The sequence below is a fragment of the Dipodomys spectabilis genome, unplaced genomic scaffold (genome assembly GCF_019054845.1).
Source record: "Dipodomys spectabilis isolate Male_0828 unplaced genomic scaffold, ASM1905484v1 ptg000082l, whole genome shotgun sequence".
NCBI lineage: Eukaryota > Metazoa > Chordata > Mammalia > Rodentia > Heteromyidae > Dipodomys > Dipodomys spectabilis.
In genome coordinates, this window is record NW_024870759.1 from 1,958,668 (window position 1) to 1,983,140 (window position 24,473).

At 37.0% G+C, this 24,473-nt stretch overlaps 1 protein-coding gene across 9 annotated transcripts in view; it reads right to left on the minus strand.

Annotated features, from left to right (window-relative positions):
- Nucleotides 1-24,473, minus strand: part of Cask (calcium/calmodulin dependent serine protein kinase) — a 345,788-nt gene that overhangs the window by 56,999 nt on the left and 264,316 nt on the right. For all 9 annotated transcript variants that reach the window (XM_042683597.1, XM_042683593.1, XM_042683598.1 and 6 more), the window contains 2 exons: nucleotides 17,947-18,068; nucleotides 1,280-1,357 (listed from right to left, as the gene is read on the minus strand). In XM_042683597.1, the coding sequence (XP_042539531.1) occupies nucleotides 1,280-1,357; nucleotides 17,947-18,068 (200 nt within the window). The remainder of the gene's footprint in view (nucleotides 1-1,279; nucleotides 1,358-17,946; nucleotides 18,069-24,473) is intronic.

The window sequence follows — 24,473 nt, forward strand, 5'->3', positions numbered from 1 at the left end:
TTGAGCTGAAGAGCTGAGGGACAGCGCCCAGGCCCAGAGTTCAGGCTCCACGACCGGACCCAAAAAAACAAAAACAAAAAAAAGAGTCTCATGGACTTTCCTGCCAGGGCTGGCTTTGAACCACTACCCTCAGATATCAGCCTCCTGAATAGCTAGGATTATAGGTGTAAGCCACTGGTGCCTAACTGTCAGTATCTTTTTTCACTGTCTTGTTAAGGCAAGGAATTCTGCTTCTATTCTCTTTGATTATCATAAAGACTAGGATATGACTTATGATTCCTGCCCATGATACCTTAATTTGTTTCAATAAGTGCTTGGTGGGCAAATGATAAGATAATCCCTCCCAACTCATCCTGACCAAATGGGTGGGCCTGGCAGCTACCACAGCATCCATCTTATTTTATAGTGAATAGAAAATACTTTTCAGTGCAAGTCTTATGTTTAAAATATGGTTGGGCAAGGATTATAACTTTCAGACTCTTTTACCTAGTAATCTCACTTTATCAGAAATAATATTTTAAAAAGGGAAATATTTATTTGCATTGACTTACAAGATCAAAAAATGAAAAAAAATCTTATAATAATGTTGAGGTAAAAGAGGATGTATTTTGGGGTTTGAGGCATGGTTCAGTTGGCAGAGTACTAGGCAATTAGCGAAAGTGGCAGGTACTGAGTTTGAGTCTCAACCTTAGTCAAAAAAGATACATTTTGAATATAACTATATACAATTTAAATGCAAATGGATAATGACTGGAAAAGATACACAAGATGGACACTCCTTTGTTAAGGGAATAGGATGACAGATCAATTTATATTTTCCAAACTGCCAAATAATGCTTCTGTAATAAATGAATTTGAAAAAAACTTTGTGGCAGATACAGTCATGTATATTGACAATGCACATGACTTCTTTGGACTCAGTATGTATAATTGCTATAGTAATTTAGTTAACTTTCAAAGAATTGCACCTTAAAAAACACAATCTAAATTTGATACTATGCCTGTTTCTACCAAGTGAAGTAAAAGAACTTTAAAAAAAGAAGTAAAATAGGCAGACACAGTGACATATTAAAGTAAATAATACAGCAAAACCAGAACTAGAAATCTAGGCAGTTTTGTGGCTGAGATCTTTTTCTTTCCTGTGATAAGCTTTGAAATTCCAAATATGAGTATAATGAGTCTAACTGAGATGCCAAGGAAAATGCCTTTAACAGAAATATCTGAAATAAAGAGTAAATACGAGACACTAAGAAATACTTTTAGAAATTATATCACTTACCTCTTTGGCTCTCTGTACTGCATCACTTGGAGGATTCCTGATTTGCGGTGAAGACTTTGTGTTAATTTTGTCATAAAGCTAAAAACAAAAGGAAGAAAATCCAATCAACACTCATTATTCTGTTATATAATTCCTATTTATTATTTCACTAAGCAGTATTTTCCCACTTGAAAAGGCAAGCAGATGATTTCCATGGATCCTTTTGTAACTAATCTCTTCATCACTCTATGCACTTGTCAGATTATGAGTTTTACCCATCTCTTTTAGCAAATATCTTTAAATAGATGGCCCAAAATTCTGAAAATGCAGTACTTTGCCTGGCATTTTAAAATCGTTGATATTTTAGCAGTCACAGTTGGGTTTTTTTCCCCTTTTCCCTGTGACAGAAGTCATATTCAATAACACGAATACAAAGTAAAATGAAAGAACCTTTTTTCTTCAAGGCACGTCTGAAAGAATTTTTACAGAAACCTCAGTCTTGGGAAAGGGCAGGCCCCATTCCTTCTAGTAAAGAATGTTCACACAAAAGGTTTATGCTTGTTTTCCTAGGGCTGTTCATTAACAAAATCAGTACTGGCATCCTTCAGCACCAAGTCAAGGACATAAATTTTTGACTTTGCAATTCAAAACCATGAGAAGACACTGAAAAGCAACTAGATATATTAAAAAAAACTCATAAGCCTAAATGATTCTAACTTGACCTTATTACTAAGAACATTAATTCTTTAGAGAAAAATCTCCATAGTTTAGAAATGCAATTAAAATGTTAGTTTCTACATCAAATGTATGACTTTTAGTCAATAGTCTGTTTTGAAAGTGGAAAGTTAAAAATGACCCTAGTGAGTTTAAAAGCTTCTATTTCCTAACTTCTCTAAAATAGGTGGGGATTTTTTTTTTGTTCTTTCCTTCATGCTGCATACCAATACTAGCTGAGAACTGACAGGAAACATGATCTTTTCATTTGTTCATACTGATTGCAAGATAAATCTTTATGACTTGTAAATATTTGGGCCATATGCTACATAAGAATGCCTATGGAGAACAATGTGAAAACAGACCAGGGGCTATTAAAGGATGCCATTAATTAAGAAAGTACTGTGAGGTTAAAGAAATAGCAAACTGCTGGTCTACTTAAACCACTGTATTAATAATTTTAGGGAACTCATGATAGATGGCTTGCCCAATGCTGTAGCTTATGCACGGATGGGCTCCATCTTCTTGTCACTTCCTATCTCTAAAGATTGTCAATTGAAATTTGGAACTAGGAAATGTATTTTTCTCACAGAACTAATGTTGTGAATAGTGAAGTTTCCCAGATTAGGTATAAAAACAGGTAACACACATACACACACACACACACACACACACACACACACACACACACACACACACACAAAGAACACTTACAAGCAAACAAAATGACCTCCTCAACAAACAACAACAACAAAAAGAATCATAAGTTAAAATATAGTATACATTTAAAATACAGTAAGTCAGGCCCAAAGAAACATAGATGTCATGGTTTCCCTTATTTGCAATAATTAGTATATGTCTGAGACAAGCAGAAAAGCTCAGATAAGATGATGTTAGGCGAAATGAACCTCAAGATAAGGACACAAGTGGTTTTTTCTTTCTTGCTATTGTTTCTAACATATTTATTAGGTGATTTTTTTTTTTGTTGCTTTGTATGTTACCCCCCTCCCACGGTATAACCCGTTTTCACTGTATTTGATGTTGGTATAATTTAGGGAGGGGAAGGGAGAAAACAAATTGTTTAAATAGGGACAAAGGTGGATCCATTGCAACAATGAGATGTACAAGATGCTATGTCAAAACATGAACTTTACAACTTTGGCGGGGGTGGGGGGAGTATAGTCGTGGAGATGGGAGGGCAGGGATAGTAAGGGAAAAACAAAGGAGGAGGCAACAATGCTTGATAAGAAATGTACTCATTACCTTGCTCATGTAATTGTAACCCCTCTGTATGGTATTTTCACAATAAAAAACTTATTAAAAATAAAATACAGTATACTCACGAGATAAATAATTCCAGAGATTTGCTGTATGACATGGTGCTTAAAGTTAACAATACTATTGTCTTGTATTATTAGGAGGGCAGATCTCATGCTAAGTTAGTATTCTCAATAAAATATATAGAGAGAGCAACAGAGGTGGGGAGGGAAGGAAGGAGGGAGAATGAGAGTGCACACTCAATGGCTGGGCACCTGTGGTTCATGCCTGTAAATCCTAACTACTCAGGAGGCTGAGATCTGAGGATCAAAGTTCTAAGCCAGCCTAAGCAAGAATGTCCATGAGACTCATTTCCAATGAACTACCTAAAAAGCCAGGAGTGGAGATGTGGTTCAAGTGTAGAGCACTAGCCTTGAGCAAAAAAGCCTACGACCTGAGTTCAAGGTCCAGGACTGGCATATATCTATATATCTATTTACATGTATATATTTCTACATATCACTTAAAAAGACATGTAGTTATCTCTGACATTTCAAAATATTAATGATGAAGCAAAGTTCTAAATGAATAAAAAAAGCAAATTTTACCTTTTTCTTAACCAAGCAATACTTTCAAATATGATTAGGATTAGTTTCTATGCTTATTCTTACTCACAAAGCAACAAACACCCCACTAATTCCTCAAATTAGACTTGAGTTTTGATTTTGTCTTACTATGCCAACTAGAGTCCTCTAGGTTTTATGTGATTGTAATTTTCTTTCCTTCTTTTTAGAAAAAATATACAATATAATAAAAATATCATATAAACAATATATGTAATAAATGATAAAATACACACATTTGGTGCTGGAGATTGAACCCAGGGTTTCCATGTGTGCTTTACCACTGCAGTGCACCTCTAGCCTCATTCTGGAGGACTTGTATTGGCATCAGCTGGGGTGCTCATGAGAGATTTTCCTGGGCCCTAGTGGTATTTGCGATGATTGTCTAGAAATCTGTGCTTTAATATATCCCTGAGTGTTCTACCCAGTGCTAACTTTTGAGAGAAGTAGTAGTTTAGGTTGAACATCCCTAATTGGAGTATATCCAAAATCAGAAACATTCAATATCCAAAACTTCTTGAATGCTGATCTCACATGAAGGGTTGAACTAAAAATCCAAGTGAACTAAAAATATTATTTACAATTACATTCAGGCAATGTACATATCAAACAATTGAATTTTGTGCTTAGACTTGGGTCCCATTGCCAAGATGCCTCACGATGTATATACAAATATTCCAAATGTGGAAAAATTCCAACATTTGAAACACTTTTGTTCACAAATATCTCAGATAAGGGATACTTGACCTTATTACTAACCATGATAATTACTACTTTTATAAAGTACTTACTAAATGTTAGTTACCAGTCTAAGCTCTTAACTTATAATCTCATGAGGTTGGTATCACTAAGATTCCCACTTTACATACAGAAAACTGAGACACAGTGGTAAAATAGCCTTGCAATGATTTTGCAGGTGGCAGGCATGAAAGTGCCTGGAATCAATACTTGCAAGATTCTACTTTGGTGCTTACACCTACAGCTTCTTTGGTCTAGCATTATGGATTTCCATTACATTTACCTAAAGTTCTGTGGAATTAATGGTAGGAAATGATGGAGTCCATGTGGCTAAGATGACTACACTGTGAATCACAACTGCCTACTCATTAACTACACAGGCAAGAATGAACTGAAGCAGGAAGGGTCACCGTAAGAGAGAAGTAACTTCTTGTTGACTCATCCATACACTTACTCATCTATCCATCAGTTTACCTACCTTGAAATTACTGAGGTTCTACTATGTACTAGGCAGTGGGGTTCTATTTACAAGATTTTAGAGATGAAAATGAAGACCACACCTGTTTTTAAAGATCCCACAAATTCCACAGACATATTTAGTCACAGGCCCAGAAACTTAGGATGGCTTGATTGCCCTGGAGATCTGAGAGTAGTATGGTCCTAAGCAATATCAACTGAATCTATCTCAGGGGGAAGCCCTAATGGATGTATATGCACAATATGCCAAGTTTCTCTGCTTTTTTGTCTTAGAGATTCAAAATATTTCAGGGGTACATTTTGTTGGTTGTGGGACTTGAACTCAGGGCCTGGGTGCTGTCCCTGAGCCTCTTTGTGCTAGTAGTGCTCTGCCACTTGAGCTACAGCACCACTTCTTACTTTTGAGTGGTTAATTGAAGAGTAGAGTCTCACGGGAACTTTTCTGCCTGGGCTTGCTTCGAACGGTGATCCTCAGATCTCCTGAGTAGCTAGGATTATAGGAGTGAGCTACTGGTGCTGGCTTCAGTGATACTTTTAAATAAATAGGAAGCATTTGTAAAAGGTGTCAAAGCAGACAAATAAAACTTATCAATGGAGTAAAGGCCCAATGTGATGCACCATTGAAGTGTTTTAAATACCAGTGAAGAGTCTGGTATTTTTATAGAGTTCTCACTCATGGGCCATCTTCATATTATATGCTGACAAAAGGCTTGGCATGTAGTGTTTTAGGTCCCAACAGAAGAGGCTGGTGTCTGCCTCTTTTGTGATTGGAAGTTATCTGGGGCACTTCACACTTAACAGAACTTATTTGGGGCAAGAATGTGTTTCGTGAGTCACGGAGATACCATAGAAGGCAATTTGGTTGAGCCATCTTGATGGAGCCCTGTTCCAGAGAACTGCCTGCGACAGAGCAGAAGAATCTAGAAAGAGGGGCTGTGGTAGCACCTGAGGAAAGGAGTTAAGAGGTTACTACTGGAGCCAGCTGAGGAGTGCACAAATGATGTCAAAGCTGCATGTTAGCTACCTAGGACAGCATCAACACTGGGATGTCTGCCATACCATGGGCATCAGCAGCCAAGAAGGAACTAGCTGCCTGAGGCTCATGGTTATAGAACATGCTGTGTAAGGGCTTATTTCCCTAGTCTATGTCTGGACCCTTGAGTTCTCTGACATTAGGTAATAGCATCTCCCAGGCTGAAGACACAAAGTAGATGTTTCATTAATGTTTCCTTAAAAAATGAGTATTTGGATTAGCACACAGAAAATATAAATAGATATCTGTAACATAAAAATAAAATGTAATGGGAAGACTTATTTTAGCTTGCATCTTTAAAAAGCAGATATCACTTCTCCTAAAAAAAAACCCTTTCCCTTGAAAATAAATACATTTTTGGCCACATTTAATTTCATCTTTTTTAGGGTATATTTTATGTTTTTTTGGGGGGGTCCGGTTGTGGGGCCTGAACTCTGGGCCTGGGCGCTGTCCCTCAGCTCTTCAGCTCAAGGCTAGCGCTCTACCACTTGAGCCACAGCACCACTTCTGGCTTTTTTTCTTTTTGCTTATGTGGTGCTGAGGAATCGAACCCAGGGCCTCAGGCATGCAAGGCAAGCGCTCTACCACTGAGCCACCTTCCCAGCCCCTAGGGTATATTTTAAATCTGCCTTTTTTCATTAAGTTTTTAGGGTAGAAGACATCTTAGATATCAACCTAATTCGATTCCTTTGTTTAAAGGAGATTAAATTCCTTTTCTTGACAAAATTCTATGGTTTAGATAAGTGCCACCCAAAGGCCCATATACTGAAGGTTTGGCCACCAGCCTGTGGTTGCTATATGGAAGTGGTAGAACTTTTAAGAGGTGGAGTCTAAAGGGAGAAAGTTAGGTTACTCTGTGTGTGTGTGTGTGTGTGTGTGTGTGTGTGTGTGTGTGTGTGTGTGTGAGAGAGAGAGAGAGAGAGAGAGAGAGAGAGAGAGAGAGAGAGAGATCTTTGAAGGTAATATTAGGAGTGAAGCCCTTTCCTCTCTGCTTCCTGGCTATCAGTGAGGTAGGCAATTTCCTCTACCATACATCCCTGACATGATATGCTGCCTTATTACAGGTCCACAACAACAGGTCCAATCAACCACAGACTGAAACCTCCAAAACTGTAAAGCAAAATGAACTTTTCCCCTGTATGGGGTGATTATCCCAGGTATTTTGTGACAATAACTGGAAGCCAACTAACACAGAGGACAAAGCTGACATTCAGTGAGGAGAAGTATGCTACATTCCAGGTTATACAGCCAGAGCAGCAGGGAATGAGATCTTGACATGTTGATATGCTGTCTTTTCTTTCACCAGATCTTTTCAACTTATATTGAAATCAGTAATACACATTGCCTCATGCCAGGGAGATACTTTCAGCAATATCTGAAGAGGGAAACAAACTATAGAAAATGCTATTTGTAGGCTGCATGCAAAGATATACTAAATATGATTTTAAAGCTATTAGCCAATCAATTAGAAGCCTTGCCATGTCACAAAATGGTCAGCCAGAAATTATTTTAGGCTTTTGGGGCCCGATCAGTGTCATAACTACTCAACTCTGTGATACTGGGCAAAAGCAGCTGTTATTAATCCACAAATGAATGGGCAAGGCTGTATTACGTAAAACTTTATTTACAAAACAAGTGGTTGGCTGAACTTGGCTTGAGGGTGGTAATTTGCTCTTGAAGCTTAAATTCAAGGTGGACTGGAATGTCAAAATATATGTTTTTTTTATTCTATATGCTTTCTTCAAATGTGAAGATAATCGTATTTATAAAACTGAGTACTGAGGGAGAAGATGTTAATAAATTATTTCTAGGGGGAAAACAAAACAAAAAATGTATAAATTCATTAGTCTTTTTTTCTGAAGAAATTAAAATTAGTCACCCCAACTTCAGCACTTTTTAATAAAAAAAAAAAAGAACCCACACAGCACCAAGGCGAAAACAAGGAAATGTGATCAGTCATGAGGGGAACAAACTGTCTTACACCATCTCATTCACAAATAGATCTGCTCTTACAGGGACATGCCTAATTTGTCTCAAGAGAGTAGGCACAGTTCCACTAGAAGGTTGCATTCTCCATTCCAGATGTTTTGAACAAAGCTGACTAAAACTAGTATTGATAATCAATTCCAATGTCCTGAGATCATAATTTTCAACATAAAGATGAAATTAGTAATATGTCACTTCTAATTTACATTCAAAGTATTAAATGGAGTTCCATTTTGACCATAATCCATTCTCTCTCTCTCTACCATTTTCTTAGTCCTAAAATAGAAGTCTTTGTTGTACTCATAGTTTTTGCATTATTCATCAAGACCAACATTTAAAAGAGAATGGGGTTGGTGGCTCACATCTGCAATCCTAGCTTTTTTAGGAGGCTGACATCTAAGGATCAGGGTTTAAACCCAGACTGGACAGAAAAGTCCATGAGACTCTTATCTCCAATTAATCACCAAAAAGCTGGAAGTGGAGGTGTGGCTCAAGTGGTAGAACACCAACATTAAGGGAAAAAGCTAAGTGAGACAGTGGCTAGGCCCTAACTTCAAGCCCCAGGACAAGTACAGAAGGAGGAGGAAGAAGAGGAAGAAGAAGAGGAGGAGGAGGAGGAGGAGGAGGAGGAGGAGGAGGAGGAGGAGGAGGAGGAGGAGGAGGAGGAGGAGGAGGAGGAGGAGGAGGAGGGAGGAGGGAGGAGGAGGAGGAGGCAGGAAGAGGAGGAGGAGGGAGGAAGAGGAGGAGGAGGAGGAGGAACACCAGCAGCAGCAGCAGTTAGCTGACTAGGAACAAGGTTGTCATGTCACATTTTCTCGGGGAACTGGGAGGATCAGTCATCCATAGGCAATGTAATTTTTTTCATATACATTTGAAATTTAACATGTTAGGAAAAGGTGATTTAATACTAAAACACAGGTAATTTTTATTTAAGTAATTTATAGGCACCTATGAATTTCTAGAGTACATTGGAAAGTAATGATGTATTTGTTTTATTTTATAAATCTTTGTTATTTAAAGTTATTGTTATCATTGTTTTATTAAGAACTACCTTCACATTGGCCAGACATGGCAAAATGCATGTAATTGTCTCTTTCTTGATTTAAAGGTAATGCCACTGTGTTTTAAGTGTGATATCTTCATCTCTGCATTATTTTTAGTGTTTGTAGCACTGTGGTGTCCATAGTTGATTTTCAACAAATATTCATGGAAATGAAGAAGCCTTTGAAGCTCCCAGATGGTAAAATAAAATAAAATACAGGGAGTTGTTAGCTGCATTAGAGCTAATTTTCTGAAATTGTAGATAGGAGAAGACTTTCTAAAATCTAATCATCTTTCCATCTTATTCTGCTGAAGTATACATATAAACTTGGTATCTTTTTAGCTTAAAAACATGGAAAGGAAGAGCTGAATATGGTGGCAGGCACTTGTGGTCCCAACTGCTTGAGAAGCTGAGGCAGGAGGGTTACTTGAGTCCACAAGTTCAGGAATACTGTAGGCAACATAGCGACATTCTATTTCTTAAAAACAAAAACAAAGAGGAAAATACCCAAGTAAAAGTTTTTAGCATTGTTAAACAACATGATATCTAAGGATAAATTCTGTGAAGAACTTATATAACCTGTCCATTTGACAAATCACTGAATGTATAATATTATCATTGTAATACTATGATTTACAAAAATCAAAATCATTTGGGTCATTTTTTTCTTTTACAGATTAAAAAATGCCTATCTTGTCAGTACTCAATGTGTTTTTCCTAAAAACCTGTATTCTGTGAAATTTCCAATATACCTGGAACTCAAAAAATTAAATCCCCCAACAACAAATCTTCAAAGAAACTACTGCCCAAGAAATAAGTGGGCTACTTTTGGGCATTTACCCAAATAATCACAAACAAGGCCACACTAAAGCTACCAGCACAACTATGTTTATTGCAGCATTATTTACCATAGCTAAGATATGGAACCACCCAGATGCCCCTCAGTAGATGAATGGATCAAGAAGATGTGGTATATATACACAATGGAATTCTATGCCTCCATCAGAAAGAATGACATTGCCCCATTTGCTAGGAAATGGAAAGGCTTGGAAAAAATTATATTAAGTGAAGTAAGCCAGGCCCAAAGAAACATAGGTCCCATGGTTTCCCTTATTTGCAATATCTAGTATAGGTATGAGTCAAGTGGAAAAAAATCAGAGAATGTGATGTTAGGAAAACGAACCCTCAAATATGTATTTTAATGTTTTTGTTTCTTTCATGCATGTGTTTCTAACGAATTTATAATATTATTTCTTTGTTGCTTTGTATGTCCCTCCCCCACAGTGTAACCCCCGCTTTCACTATATTTGATGTCAGTATAACATGTGGAGGAGACGGGGACAAACAAGTCGTTTAAGGATTCAGGTGGACCTGTTGCAACAATGAGAAGTACAAAATGTCATGTCAAAACCAGCTTTACAATGTCGGTGGGGGGGGGGAGGGGGGGTATGATTGGGTGGGGGGGGAGGGGGAGGCTGGGAAGGGAGGTGAAGGGTAAACAAAGGAGGAGGCTGCAATGCTTGGTAAGAAATGTATGCATTTTCCTGCCCATGTAATTGTAACCCCTCTGTACAGTATGTTCTCAAATAAAATAAAATAAAATAAAATTAAAAAAAAAAAAAAAGAAATAAGTGGGCTAAAGACTTAAAGAGAAACTTCTCTGAAGAGGAAAGAAGGATGGCCAATAGACACATGAAGAAATGCTCAACCTCTCTAGCCATAAAAGAAATGCAAATCAAAACAACATTGAGATACCACCTCACCCCAGTTAGAATGGCTATAATCAAGAATTCTAATAACAACAGATGCTGGAGGGGATGTGGACAGAAGGGAACCTTACTGCATTGTTGGTGGGAGTGTAAACTCATTCAACCACTTTGTAAAGTAGTATGGAGGTTCCTCAAAAGATTCCACATAGAGCTCCCCAATGACCCAGCAATCCCACTTTTGGGCATTTACCCAAATGTTTACAAACAAGACCATACTGAAGCTACCAGCACGACTATGTTTATTGCAGCCTTATTTATCAAGTTAATTTTTATAAACAGCTGAAGGAAGCATTTAAACATTAGCCCTGTAGATGATTCTCTTTTTTCATGGAAACAAATGTACTGCACTCATCTGAAGCATCTCCTTCTATTTTCTTTGAACATTATCATTATAGTTTATGTTATGAGATAATTCTCTACCCAAACATTCTGAAAACATGCAAATAGCCAAACTGTACAAATCTTAAACTGAACTTGTTTCTTATTTAAAAGTGTGTGCCAAATCTACAAACCTAGTGACTGAAATAAGCAAGAGTTCTAGCATGGAGTTTAGGTCACCCCTGCACAGGCTACAGCTCATACTGGATAATCTGAGTTGGAAATGGCCTGAACACTATGCTTAGTGGCTAGAAACTCTTGAGTTGATACCCCAGGAAAGCTTTAGACTAAAATTATAGCAGTGAAATGCTAGCACAAGATAAGCTATATATAAGGAATATCTCCTTACCTGTAAGAAGAGGCCCAAGCTGGCTAATAATATACTACTCAATTTAACATGCTACTAAATCCACAATTCTAGTTTTCTTCTGACAAAAGGTAAGATAATCTGGACCAGAGGTGCTGGTGGCTCATACCTGTAATCCTAGCTACTCAGGAGGCTAAGATCTGAGGATCATGGTTCAAAGCTAGCCTAGGCAGGAAAGTCATGAGACTCTTATCTCCAATAAACTACCTAGAAAAAGCCAGAAGTGATGCAGTGGTTCAAGTGGTAGAATGCTAGCCTTAAGCAAAAATGAAGGTCAGGGACAATGAATTTAAGCCCTGAATTTAAGCCCCCATGACTGGCACCAAAAAAAATCTGGACTAATTTCAGATTTTTTTGAATGAGTTGAAAAATGCTTTGGACTCTGACAGAAAAACACTTGTAAGGGAGCCCTTGATTGGTTCACATTTTGTCTATACACAGGGCTGCTTTTGTTTTTGGCTTATTAGGACATTGCCCTTATGGGCATTTACTTTTGAATCCAAGAAATTAAGACTTACTTGAACCTCCTAGTTCAATCTCAAGACTGTCCCTTTGGTGGTTTAACAATATAGGCCAATGTGATGGATTTCTGGTCAGTTGGCAGCTCTTACTGAGAAACTCCAACACTGGCCTCAAATGACCTAACTTGCTTGTTTTCTAGTTCTTTTTTTTAAAGTTGGCAAATAGGTTTTAAAACTAAGTCCTATAGGAAACAAATCACATTGCCTATTCTTGAGCAAAATAAAAAATAAGCAAAAGGAAGACAGATACTATGTAAGCAGATACTATTTTGTTTTAGTAAAACCTTCTAAGAGAGGGTACTTTTGATACCAGATACAAGAATTTGCTCAACTGTGAGAAATTTTTACAGTTGATATGAATTTCCTATTTTTTAAAAAATGTGTTAAAGCTTCACTTTCAAACTTTGCTTTTTGTAAGCATCTATGATTATAAGCAAATGCTTTTTATACTAAATGAACACCTCACTATTAGTTTGCTGCTTTAAGAGACATTTATGTTACATTAGGTTTGTTACATTGTATCTTATTTAATTAATTTTGGCTTTTGATGCAGCTTTTTCTTTCACATGAGTAAACACTGAGCATTTGTACAAGCAGCTGCAGCAAAAAAATTGCTGTATGAAAAGTTAAAAACAGATCACCATAAAGGCTGACAGCATCGGTTTTAGGAGACCATATGTGAAGGGTTACCAAGAAGAAAACAGCTATTTCTTGGATTGTGAATGCTGCAAACTGCTCCTCAAACATTCTTTAACTGGCCTTACTGCATTCTTTTGTAGGGCAGACCCCCTCCTTTCAGAAAGAATAGCATAAAGAAGAATCAGTATTGTTGCACTTTGAAGGCTTTCTGAAAAATCCTTTGCTTGCTGGTAAAGTTGATGATGGTGTCATAAAAAGAGAATGGCACTCTGGGTAACAGTGGGACAGAGGACAAGCTGATTCATTACTCTTGGTATTCTAGAGTAAATATCAAATCCTGGCTTTAAGAAGGAATTCATCTGAACAAACATAGGAGCTAGAGGGACCCCTGTGGTCTCTAATGCATTCAGAGAAGTAGCACACATTCCTCTGATAAAAATGTAGACCACAGTGAGCAACAGTACACTTCCATAAACAGTTTCAGCTCCAGGAAGTAAACAGCACAAAGACCACCACCACTGGTCAGATGCCAGCAACCAAGCTGCTTTCTATTAACAAAACCCGATTCTTTTAATTGGATGGGATTTTGAGAGGTGGTCAGTTGCTAGATCTCTTAAGGTCCTGTGTTCCAAACATTTACGCGCAGAATTGAGTGGACTACAAAGTCACGAGAAACTTAGCTTTGGCATTTCCAGATTCTTAGACCCACAAAGTGCTCAAAAACATTTTTAGCAGATTGTTATTAAAGTTGCATTTTTCCCCCTTTAGGAAACTTCTGGGTTCTAAAAGCAGGCTATTCTAAACATGATTCCTAATTTAATGTCATCTCAAAAACAAAAACAAAACACTAAAACACCCAAAACTCCCAAAACAGTAAATCAAGAGTTGTAGTTTTCAACTGCCAACTCAAGGCCAGATGGAAAAACTCTTAACTCTCCCCAAACAGTAAAACATAATGGAGATGTCAGCCATTGAAAATATGGATGCTTCCAAGTACCAGTTTATTTCTAATGCAATATTGTAAAACATCATTTAATCTATTCAAAAAGTCTACTTATAAACTAGTAACTAAATTAAGTTGTTATGGCAGTTAGTTTTTTGCTTTATTAATTTAATTGCTGCCTAGGTTTTCAGGAAACAATTCAAAGATTTCCTATAAAGAGAATATTAATGAGGTAGCATCAGATTTACTATGGAAACAGCAGCACAGAACAAATGCTGGCAGTTGTTCAGAGGTGTGACAGATGGTGGGTGAATGTTTACAATTTGGTCCTCAAAATTTGGCAGAGAGAAAGATAAATGTGTCACTTAGCAATGTTTTATAACATTGTTGACTTACAAAGTAAACATTTATAATAGGAAAATTTCTACAAGAAACCAAGGAAGACTAAATATTATCTCTATCATGAAAAATGCTTTTTAATCTGAAAACTAAAAATCACCAAAACCTTACCCATCAACTTACCATTCAACATATCATACACAGATTCCAAGCCATAACTCATTCAAAGTATCATGAAGACTTGGACTATATTTTACCATTTATTCCTCAGAAAGCTGAATGACTGACAGGGTTATATTTCATTATTTTATTTCATTATTTAATATGAGATTTGTGTAATTTTTTCCTCATGCTTGAAGAGGTAATTCATGGTAAAATCAGTTTTTCATGCAGCACTAGGTTAAATTCCATCCTCCCCTAAATTCATGTCTACCCAGAACTTCTAGAATGTGACCTAATTTGGAAATGGCAGCTCTTTTTAAAAGATGAGATATATAGGATTAGGGTGGCCTCAAATCCATTAACTGGTATCCTTATAAGAAGACCATGTGAAGACTCAGATAAGCACACAGACATAGAGGAGACTGATGTAATGACTGTAGGCAAAGATTGGAGCAATGTATCTATAAGCCAGGCACACCAAGGAAGCCAGAAGAGGCAAGGTAGGATTTTTCCCCAGAGCCTTTGGAGGTTGCTGATACCTGATGTAGCATTTTGTAACTTACAGAACTGTGAAAGAATAAATTGCTGTTTTTTTTTTTTAAGTCAGTTGTACGACTTGAACTCAGGTCCTGGGCGCTGTCCCTGAGCTCTTTTTTGCTCAAGGCTAATGCTCTACCACTTGAACCACAGTGCCACTTCTGGTTTTCTGGTAGTTAACTGGAGATAAGAGTCTCATAGACTTTCCTGCCCCTGTTGGCTTTGAACTGCAATATTTAGATCTCAGCCTCTGAGTAGTTAGGAGTCACTGGTGCTCCACTAAATTGCTGTTGTTTTAGGCTACTTTGTTTGAGACACTTGGGCTTTGCTGCCCTAGCAAACTAATACCTATGCCAAAATTTAGTTTTTCTTTTTTTGGTTTGAGACAGGGACTTGAATTTGGTATCTGATGCTTTTACTCATTGGCTACTGCCCTACCAACTGAGCCTAAAATTTGTTTTACTAAAATTGATCTACACATTTTATATGTAGACCATCTCAACACTAGTGGTTTATATTTTTAAATGCAGGCTGGAACAATTTGGACCAAGCAGTTCCTCCTCATGCCTCTGTATTTCTCCCTACAAAATGTGCCAGGGTGGAAGTGGTTAGCTAATAAATATTTAGAGAAGGCTGTATCCATTTCTAACTACAGATTAAACTAGATTTACTAGAATTCAAATCAGAAAACATTTGCTTCTTTCTGGAACTAGTGTGCTTAACCCTTTTTGAAACTGACATTTAGTCATCCTACCTATCTATAGAATGTGGTGTGATGTTTTGATATATGTATACATTGTGTAATAATCAAATTAATGAATTAGCCTGTCACTTTATGTATTTATTTAGCTTTTCTTTGTTGTGAGAATACTTGAAATCCTCTCTTCTAGCTATTTTGAAGTATTCAATAAATTTTGTTAAGCATAGTCATCTTATTGTGCAATAGACCACCAGAACCCATTGCTCTTATCTTGTAGTAACTTTGGATCTGCTGACCAACCTTTCTTTATCACTTCATCCCCTGGATAGTTCCTGCCTCTCACAATGACTATTCTGTTTTTATGAGATCCATTTTTATTAGACTCCACATGTGAATGAGATCATGTGGTACATGCCTGTGCCTGGCTTATTTCACTAAATATAATACCCTCTAGGTTTATCTATGTTGCTGCAAATGACAGGACTTTCAACACTGTAGTAATTCTGTTCCCATCTAACAAATCCTAATTAATGCCTTTTTGAATTCTGAGCTTGCAGAGCTTTTAATGGGTCTGGTCCATTTGCAGTCCAAAGATAATCTTTAGTCATCTCCAAGGACTTAATCCTGTTTTTTCTAGTCAGTTTTAAAAAGTATGGCTTAAAACTTAGTTATTTAGAATGTTACTGAATTAACAGTAATAGCATAAATATGATAAAGATATTTCATAAAATGGCTCTGCAGGACATAGCAACCTTAAGTCAATTAATTGTCCATAAAACTATGTCAGAGTCTCATGATTTGAAACCCTTAAAAAGGAAATAATTTTGATTTGTAAAACAAAACAAGCTAAAAGTAAGAGCTATAGAACATTGTAAGGAAGAAAAATGGATGGCCAGGGTTTTAAAGCTTTTTCCCTGGAGTTCTGGGCTTAGTCAGTCTTCTAGCCATCAATTCCAGCTCTGAAGCTCCTGTGTACCACTTGTTTCCAAAATTCAGAGAACAGCATGTTCTTTTCTTTCTTCTTCTTCTTCTTTATATTTTTTTCAAAAAAATTATTGTAAAGGTGATGATGAACAGGGGGTTAGAGTTACATAAGTAAGGTAATAAGTACATTTCTTTTTAAACACTGCTTCTTCTTCTTAAGGTGTCAGTGACTGAACCCAGGGCCTAGCATGTATTAGGCAAACACTACTACTGTGCTGAAGTTTTTAATAGGTCTGGTCTGTTTTCAGTCTAGCAGCTTCTTTCCAAGTCCAGCTGTAATGGCAGGACAGCTGCTGATAATGTTGACATCCTTTAGGCTTGAAATTCAAAAGAACCCAAAGGGAATGACAGTTTTTAAAAAAAAAATTGTGACAATTTCTACCAAACAGTGTGCTAGTTATTCAACCGTTATGTCTCCAAGGAGGTCTGAGAAACTCTGCACCAGGGAATAAGTAACAGCCCAGCTCTGTGTCTAAACAGTCCACTTTGTGTCCAAACCTTCAATGTTCTTGCATTTTTCCCTGTGGCTTCAAGCTTGGTGTGTTCACATACCTTCTGACACCAGTAAGAAAAACACAATTTTGAAAACTAATTTGAACTTCTCTGAGCTTTTCAAACACAAAAACTCCTTGATCTTTTCAAACAGCTCAGCAAATCTCTGCAGTGATGTAACCACTGGCCACACTGAAATAAACAAGAGCTCTACACATTGCTGTAACCTTTTTCCTATGTCCCACTAACCAGTCCTCGGAAAGAACAGAGCTGCGGGAACTTCCCAACTACAAACCCATTGGTACCCCATGGAGCAATGATAGTCTAATTCAAATAACACATTACAATGTCAATGATAATGACGATAATGATGAATAATATCATGACAATGCAGTGCTACTAAACTATTCATAAGACAGAACAAATTTCTGGGGCCCAAAGTAAGAGTTATTTAATATAAGTAATCATCATGCCCAGCACAGGTGGCTCTCATCTGTAAATCCTAGCTACTCAGAAGGCTGAGGTCTGAGGACAACAGCTCAAAGCCAATGTAGGGAGGAAAGGCCATGAGAGTCTTATATTCAACTAACCAGCAAAAAGCTGGAAATAGACCTCAAGTAGTAGAGTGCCAAACTTGAGCAGAGTGGGAGGTCTATTTACTTATCTTCCTGTACACACACACACACACACACACACACACAGAAATATAAGTAAATGAACGCACACATATATATCCTCATACATCACTTATGTGCACATATTATTTAGAAAGATAAAGATATGTAATTTCTCTAGTGTGGCTTGTGAGGCTATATTGAATTTATAGTATACACATACTGAATCTATGATGGATGATTTGCCACATTTCTTCTAGGATTAAGGTAACTGAAAAAATGGTTATTATGATGAACATTTAGGAATTTCTGCAAAGTAAAAAGGTATGGTGAATATTTAACTTTTCAAAAACAAAACAAAAAAACAACTTACATCCAGCAGTGTGTGAAGATGCTGATCCTGGAAAACACTGTGTAGAAAATCTAGGTCCTTTTCACTGCAGTCTGTAAGTGCATGGATCTCTTCCAGGCTGTCCAGCACCTGAGACACTGCTCCTAAGGGGATGAAGAAAAAACAAGCGGCTAGTACAGAAGGTCAGCATCAAACTAATCCTTGTGACCTGAAGCTTACACTTATGGGCAAGGAACTAACATGAGAACTTCAAAGCTTAGTGCTTTTACCAGAAGAGAAGCTTCAATGAATCTCTTATCATTTGATAGCAGAGTATTTTCAGTGAGTCCTCAACCAGGTATTCGTGTATTCTTCATTTTCCAAAATAAACTGAAGCTGGTCTTACTTAAATTAAGGAAGTCACCACCTATAACTGAGTTACTAGAAGATCTGGGTGCAGTAAGTTATAAATCAGTAAGACAAGATGGGTGTCAAAATCTTCAAGGTGTTTTGAAATACAGAAACAATATAGGTGTACTTTTTACACAAGGACATTCCATCAAGAACTGAAAGGACAGCCAGCTGTAGATTTGGGGATAAGACCTTGGGAGCTTCTGCCACATAAAATAAGCTTTGGAAGGTTTTTTTCTTTGAAGGATCAAACTTTTGTTAGTTAAAAAAATCCCAGTTCGATCTTTCTTTTTCTTTTACATACAAGAGAACCTAAGTGATTCACAGTATTAGGTCCTTCTTAACCAAAAGACATAGACAGAGGGTAGGTATCCTGATAGCTTCAAATACCATGTTAAATTCATTTCTGTATAGCAAAGTGAATGGAAGTATTGTCAAGATTCTTTAGATTTCTAATACCTGCAGGTATTAGAAAGTTGAGATGTTGAGGAACATCAAAGTCATGTACACAGCTTTAAAGAAATGATCAACTTGTTTTACTCTGTAGACAATATGCACACATGTATTTTATAAAAAAGAATGATAGAGGTGAAGCTTCAAGAACATTTACATACATCAGTGAAAATCTAAGAATAAGTGTTTCATTGCACATTTAAGCCTTCACAGTGCAGTGTTTTCAACTAGGACAATTTTGTTCCTCAAGGGGACATTTCTTAAGAGACTGCAGATGTTTTAGGTTGTGGCAACAGCAGAGGAAAGATGGCTATTGGCATCTTATACCTAGAGGCTAGGGATATTGTTAAATAGCCCCCGCCCACAAACAGTTATCTGTCCTAAATTTTCAGTAGTGTTGACATTAAGAAACCCCTTTTAAGATAAAGATAAACTGATTATAATTCTTTCTGTTTTAGACTTCATTCACTACCATGCACTTATTGGTGAGACAGCCAATCACTACCATTTTTCCAGAAAGCAATCTGGTAATATGTATTAAAGAGCCTTTAAAATCTTCATGCACTCCATGCACTCTGAATTAATAATTTCCCTTTCTTAAAACAAAAATCTATGTTATGGGGCAAAAAGTAGGAGACTTATGTATAATGATACTTATATAAGACAGAAGATAAATCTAATCAATAATGACTGTATAAGTTATAGGCTATCCACATAAGGAAATATGTGGCCCAATGGAAAAAAAACTGAAGAATTTTTTAAAATGCAGGAAAACATTTATGATATAAAATTCAAGAAAGTGGAATAAAAGCCACATAAACTATATATTCCTACTTATGATGAACAAATAAAATATGTACACAAAGCCAGGAGAAACAGGAGTGAAGTACACTGAAAAGGAAATGGTAGTTAGTTTCATTTTCCTATTTATACTTCGTTAAGTTCTTGTCCGTATGTTCTAAGTTTTCTACAAGAGCAAAAGAAAGCTGCTAGTTAGGCTACAGATTTTTGCAACAACTGTTTATGTTAACCTTTTGGATCATGTGGTTATCCACATGGAAATTACTGTGGCTATTTAAATTTTTTTGGCTTTTTGTTTTGAGGCAATTATAGATATATATGTATTTTTTTAAAAAAGCACATAAAGATCTAAGTTTATCCAGTTTCTTCCAATAGTACCCTACTGCAAAACTGTAGTATAATATCACAACCAGGGGAGAGTGACATTGAGAGTCAAGCTTTGGAACATTCCAAGCACAAAGATCCCTCATTTTGTCCTTTTGTAGACATACTCATTTCTCTCCCATCCTTTCTCCCCCTAACTCCTGGGAAAGTATCTGTTCTCCATTTCTATCAGTTTGCCCATTTAAGTATGGTATGGAAATGAAGCCACACAGTATATAACTTTTGGGGATTTTTTTTCACCCAGCATATTCTCTGGAGATTCATTTCCCCTAGATTGCTTTATATTTTAATAATTTGCGTCTTTGGTTTTTCCTAGTTAGTCCTGGAGCTTGAACTCAGGACCTGGGTGCTGTCCTAGAGTTCTTTTTGCTCAAGGTTAGTGATTTACCACTTTAAGCCACAGCCCCACTTCTGTATTTCTGGTAGTTAAGTGGAAATAAGAGTCTCACAGACTTCCCTGCCTGGGATAGCTTTGAACTGCAATCCTCAGATCTCAGCCTCCTGAGTAGCTAGGATTACAGGCATGAGCCACAAGTTCCCTGCTAGTTTGTTCCTTTTTATTGCTGGTTTGCAGTTTATGGTATGGGTGTGCTAACTTGATCATTCATCTGCTCAATTACCTATGATAATTTTAAATTTTGGATAATTATGCCTACCATGCTTACTGGTATTCTTTCACTGGAAACATTGAGTGGATATGAGGGCATTACTGAAATACATCCTTCTATGTACACTTTTTAGGACTTTTACTTTGTTCAAAGTGGCAAAAAACCTAGAAATTAGTTGAAAGTCAATTTTATTCATCCCCTATTGAAAACTTTGGAAAGCAAGAGTTGAAGTAAAGAAATTAGTCCTCAATGTCATTCTGAATCTGACTGCCCCCCAGCAGAATTAAATGATATCAGAATGATCAAGTTATGAAAGTCAGTTATAAACTTCTAGACTTAGGACACTACAATAAAAATACCAGTGAAACAGTATTTCTGTATATTAAAAAATCAACATTGACCAAGAGGCACTGTATTCATAAACTGCTCTGCTCAATGGCAACTCATTTGTTCAGCTTTCTAAAGAAAATAAAAATATATTTATAATGCTTGATAGGAAATGTCCTCATTATCTTGCTCATGTAACTCTAACCCCTCTGTACAGTATTTTTACAATAAAAATGTATTAAAAAAAGAAAATAAAAATATATTTCAAAAAATCAACAAATAGCTGTATGCTGGTGGCTCATGCCTATAATTCTACTTATTCAGAAGGCTAACATCTAAGGGTCATGGAATCGAAGCCAGCTAGGGCAGGAAAGTCTGTGAGACTCTTATTTTCTTTTTTTTTTTTGTCGGTCGTGGGGCTTGAACTCTGGGCCTGGGCGCTGTCCCTCAGCTCTTCAGCTCAAGGCGAGCACTCTACCACTTGAGCTACAGCGCCACTGAGAGTCTTATTTTCAATTAAGCATCAAACAGCTGGAAGTGGAGCTGTGGATCAAGTGGTAAGGTACTAGCCTTGAGCAAAAAAGCTCAGAGACAGTGCAGTGCCCTGTTTGGTACATCCTGGGATGCACCAGAATAATTTGCATTTGGAACCAGGTGACAGCCAATCTATATTTTCTCTTTAATCTCAATTATATTTAATAAGAGTTTTCCCCCTTAGCCCTTGGCCAAAATTTTCACAATTTTGGTCAATCTGTTAGAATTATGCTCTGCCTTCCCAAAACTATTTTACTTTATTTTTTGCTTAGTTTACTTGGTAATCAAGTGTGTATGTAAAACTCATAACCATATTCTGAACACTTCTACTTTGTCAAAGAATCTCAGTGATATAAGAAGTTTTTCAAAAAGTTTTCTGCTACTACGATGGAAAAAAAAGCATAAATGTATTGCATTTCTAAGTTGATTTCTAAGCCTGTTTCTTCAAAGAGGAATATGTTTTTAGGTAAAGAGAACCTTTGGGTTCAAAACAAGAGTGGAAAGTCTCATGAAAAAAATTTATTGAGTAAAAATAACCCACAAGGACTACAGAAAAATAAACAGTAAAATGTTTAAACTAAAAAGTTCTTAGTGTCAAAGTAGTTTGAAATCTTTCTCGAAACACAACCCTCCACATTTAATTAGGAAAGATTCCAAAAATGTTGGAAATTTGAAAAAATTGTACTCACTGCCTAGGCCCTCTGTTAACTGTTTGCTATCTATCTGGAAGGGTATGTAAACTATTTTTTTTGCTGAGAAACAGTGATTCATTACTTGGGTCCGTACATTCACTAGGAGCAAGATAAAAGCTAGGTACTTTGAATCTATGTCCTTTGAGCCATTTTTCTCCTGAAGTTACCTTGAGCTTTAGGAAGGCCAGGATCTACTGCATCTTGTATCAGAAGGAGAAACCGACCCAAAGGAAGAGAACAGCCAAAAGCTCAGGATAGACTACCACTGTCAGGCAACAAGTGATTTATTTGCTCCTCTCAGAGGAAGAAATGGTAACTTCTCTGGAACCCCTCCAGGGACAAGGCCAATCAGGGTACACTTGTGACTAGAAGTGTTTAATTATTATGCATGCCTTTCTCCTCTTGTCCCCAGCTGTTTCTCTATGAAGCCTAAAGCTCACATCTATACCCCAAAATGGCTAAAGTTTTTTGTTTTTTTTTTGCCAGTCCTAGGGCTTGAACTCTGGGCATGAGTGCTGTCCTTGAGCTTCTTTTGCTCAAGGCTAGTGCTCTACCACTTGAGCCACAGTGCTACTTCTGGCTTTTTCTGAATATTTTATCGGAGATAAGAGACTCACAAGACTTTCTTGCTTAGGCTGGCTTTGAACCACAATCCTCAGATCTTAGCCTCCTGAGAAGCTAGGATTTCAGGCATGAGCCACTTGTGCCTAGCAATGCTGTCATCTATGGCTATGTTCTGTAATAAATCTCCTTCTTTATCCTTTATCATCTATTTTTATTAGGAGCAAGTGGACTGCCTTAATATGAAATTTCAGGAGTTTGGGACTAGGGCCTATAACTCTTGGTTTCATACCCATCAATTCATCTTACTTTTCATTCATTTTAAAGTAAATGGCAGATTGTCTATTATCAGCCACTTTACCCATTAATACCTCAGCAAAGATTTCAATTCTCAGGAAAAATTTACACAGAATGAAAGACAAAAATCTCAAGTGCCTTATTCAATGAGTTTTTTAAATTGTTATTATAAAGGCGATGTACAGTTACACAGTCAGGTAAAGAGTACACACATTTTTTTTCTGTGCTGGAAATGGGGCTTGCTCCAGTTCTTGTGTGTCGCTCATGGCTGATATTCTATCACTTGAGTCATGCCTCTTGTTCAATGGGCTTTTTGATATGCCTATTTTTCTTGAAGTTATTACAATGTATTTATTAAATTATATGTATAGTTACAAAATTAAGCATCACTAAACAAATTCAGGATTTTAATATGATAGGCCACACTCATTCTCCTGAAGACTAATCAATAACCTCTTTCCTATTCTATAGCAAGTGACCTGCTAATATAACAATGTTTTCTGCACACACATTCTTATCATGCAATAGGAATGTAATTTTAGAAATATAGTATAATTTTTTTGTGCCAGGTCCTAGAGCTTGAATGCAGGGCCTGAGTGCTCTCCCTGGGCTTTTTTTTTCCCTCAAGGCTACTCTACCACTTGAGCCACAGCTTCACTTCTGGCTTTTTGATGGTTAATTGGAGTTAAGAGTCTCATGGACTTTGCTCCCACAGCCTCCTAGTTATTGAGGAGTCCTGAATTGCTAGGATTACATAGAATGTGAGCCACCATTGCCCAGTTATACATTTTTGCTTATTCTTGTTTCATTGTAGTCAGTCTCTTTTCCCCATCCTCAATCCATAGTCAATACTATTCTTTCCATGGCACAAAGGCATCTCTGTTTTTCCACCAACTTATAAGCAATAGTGAATACTGCAGTGGAAATTGTGCTTTGGGCTTAAGTATGTACACTATAGCCAGCTCAAGTTACGAAAAGTTACACATGGTAATAAATGTCCTTGATTCTTCATGTGTCAATTAAGATACAAAAGTCCCCCAATTTATTAGCTTAAGGAAATAAACTCTACATGTGTATTGTCAGAGAGTGGATGTAGTAATTCTAATGTCATTATGTATACTAAAATGGTCTGTATTTCCAAACAACAACATGTTTGAGTATACATTTTTCCAAGTATTTCAGTAACATTCTGCATAAGGCTTTATAACTAAGGAAAAGCTCCAATAGAAATAGTCTTACATTTTACTAGTTAATTTGTATGTGTGGGCAGACTCTAAGATAGATTCCTCTGATCCTGCCCATCCAGTATGAGCAATTGCCTCCCTTCAAGTAAGTGCTGAGCTTCTTCTCACTTCTAATGAACAGAACGGGGGAGAAGTGATAGGATGTTACTTCTGAGATAACTTCTGTCTTGGGTGCTGTCTCGCACCTTTGCCCCATCTTTAGTTATTCATGTGAGGGCACTGAGCTGCCATAGTGCGAACAGCCCTACAGAGAAGCC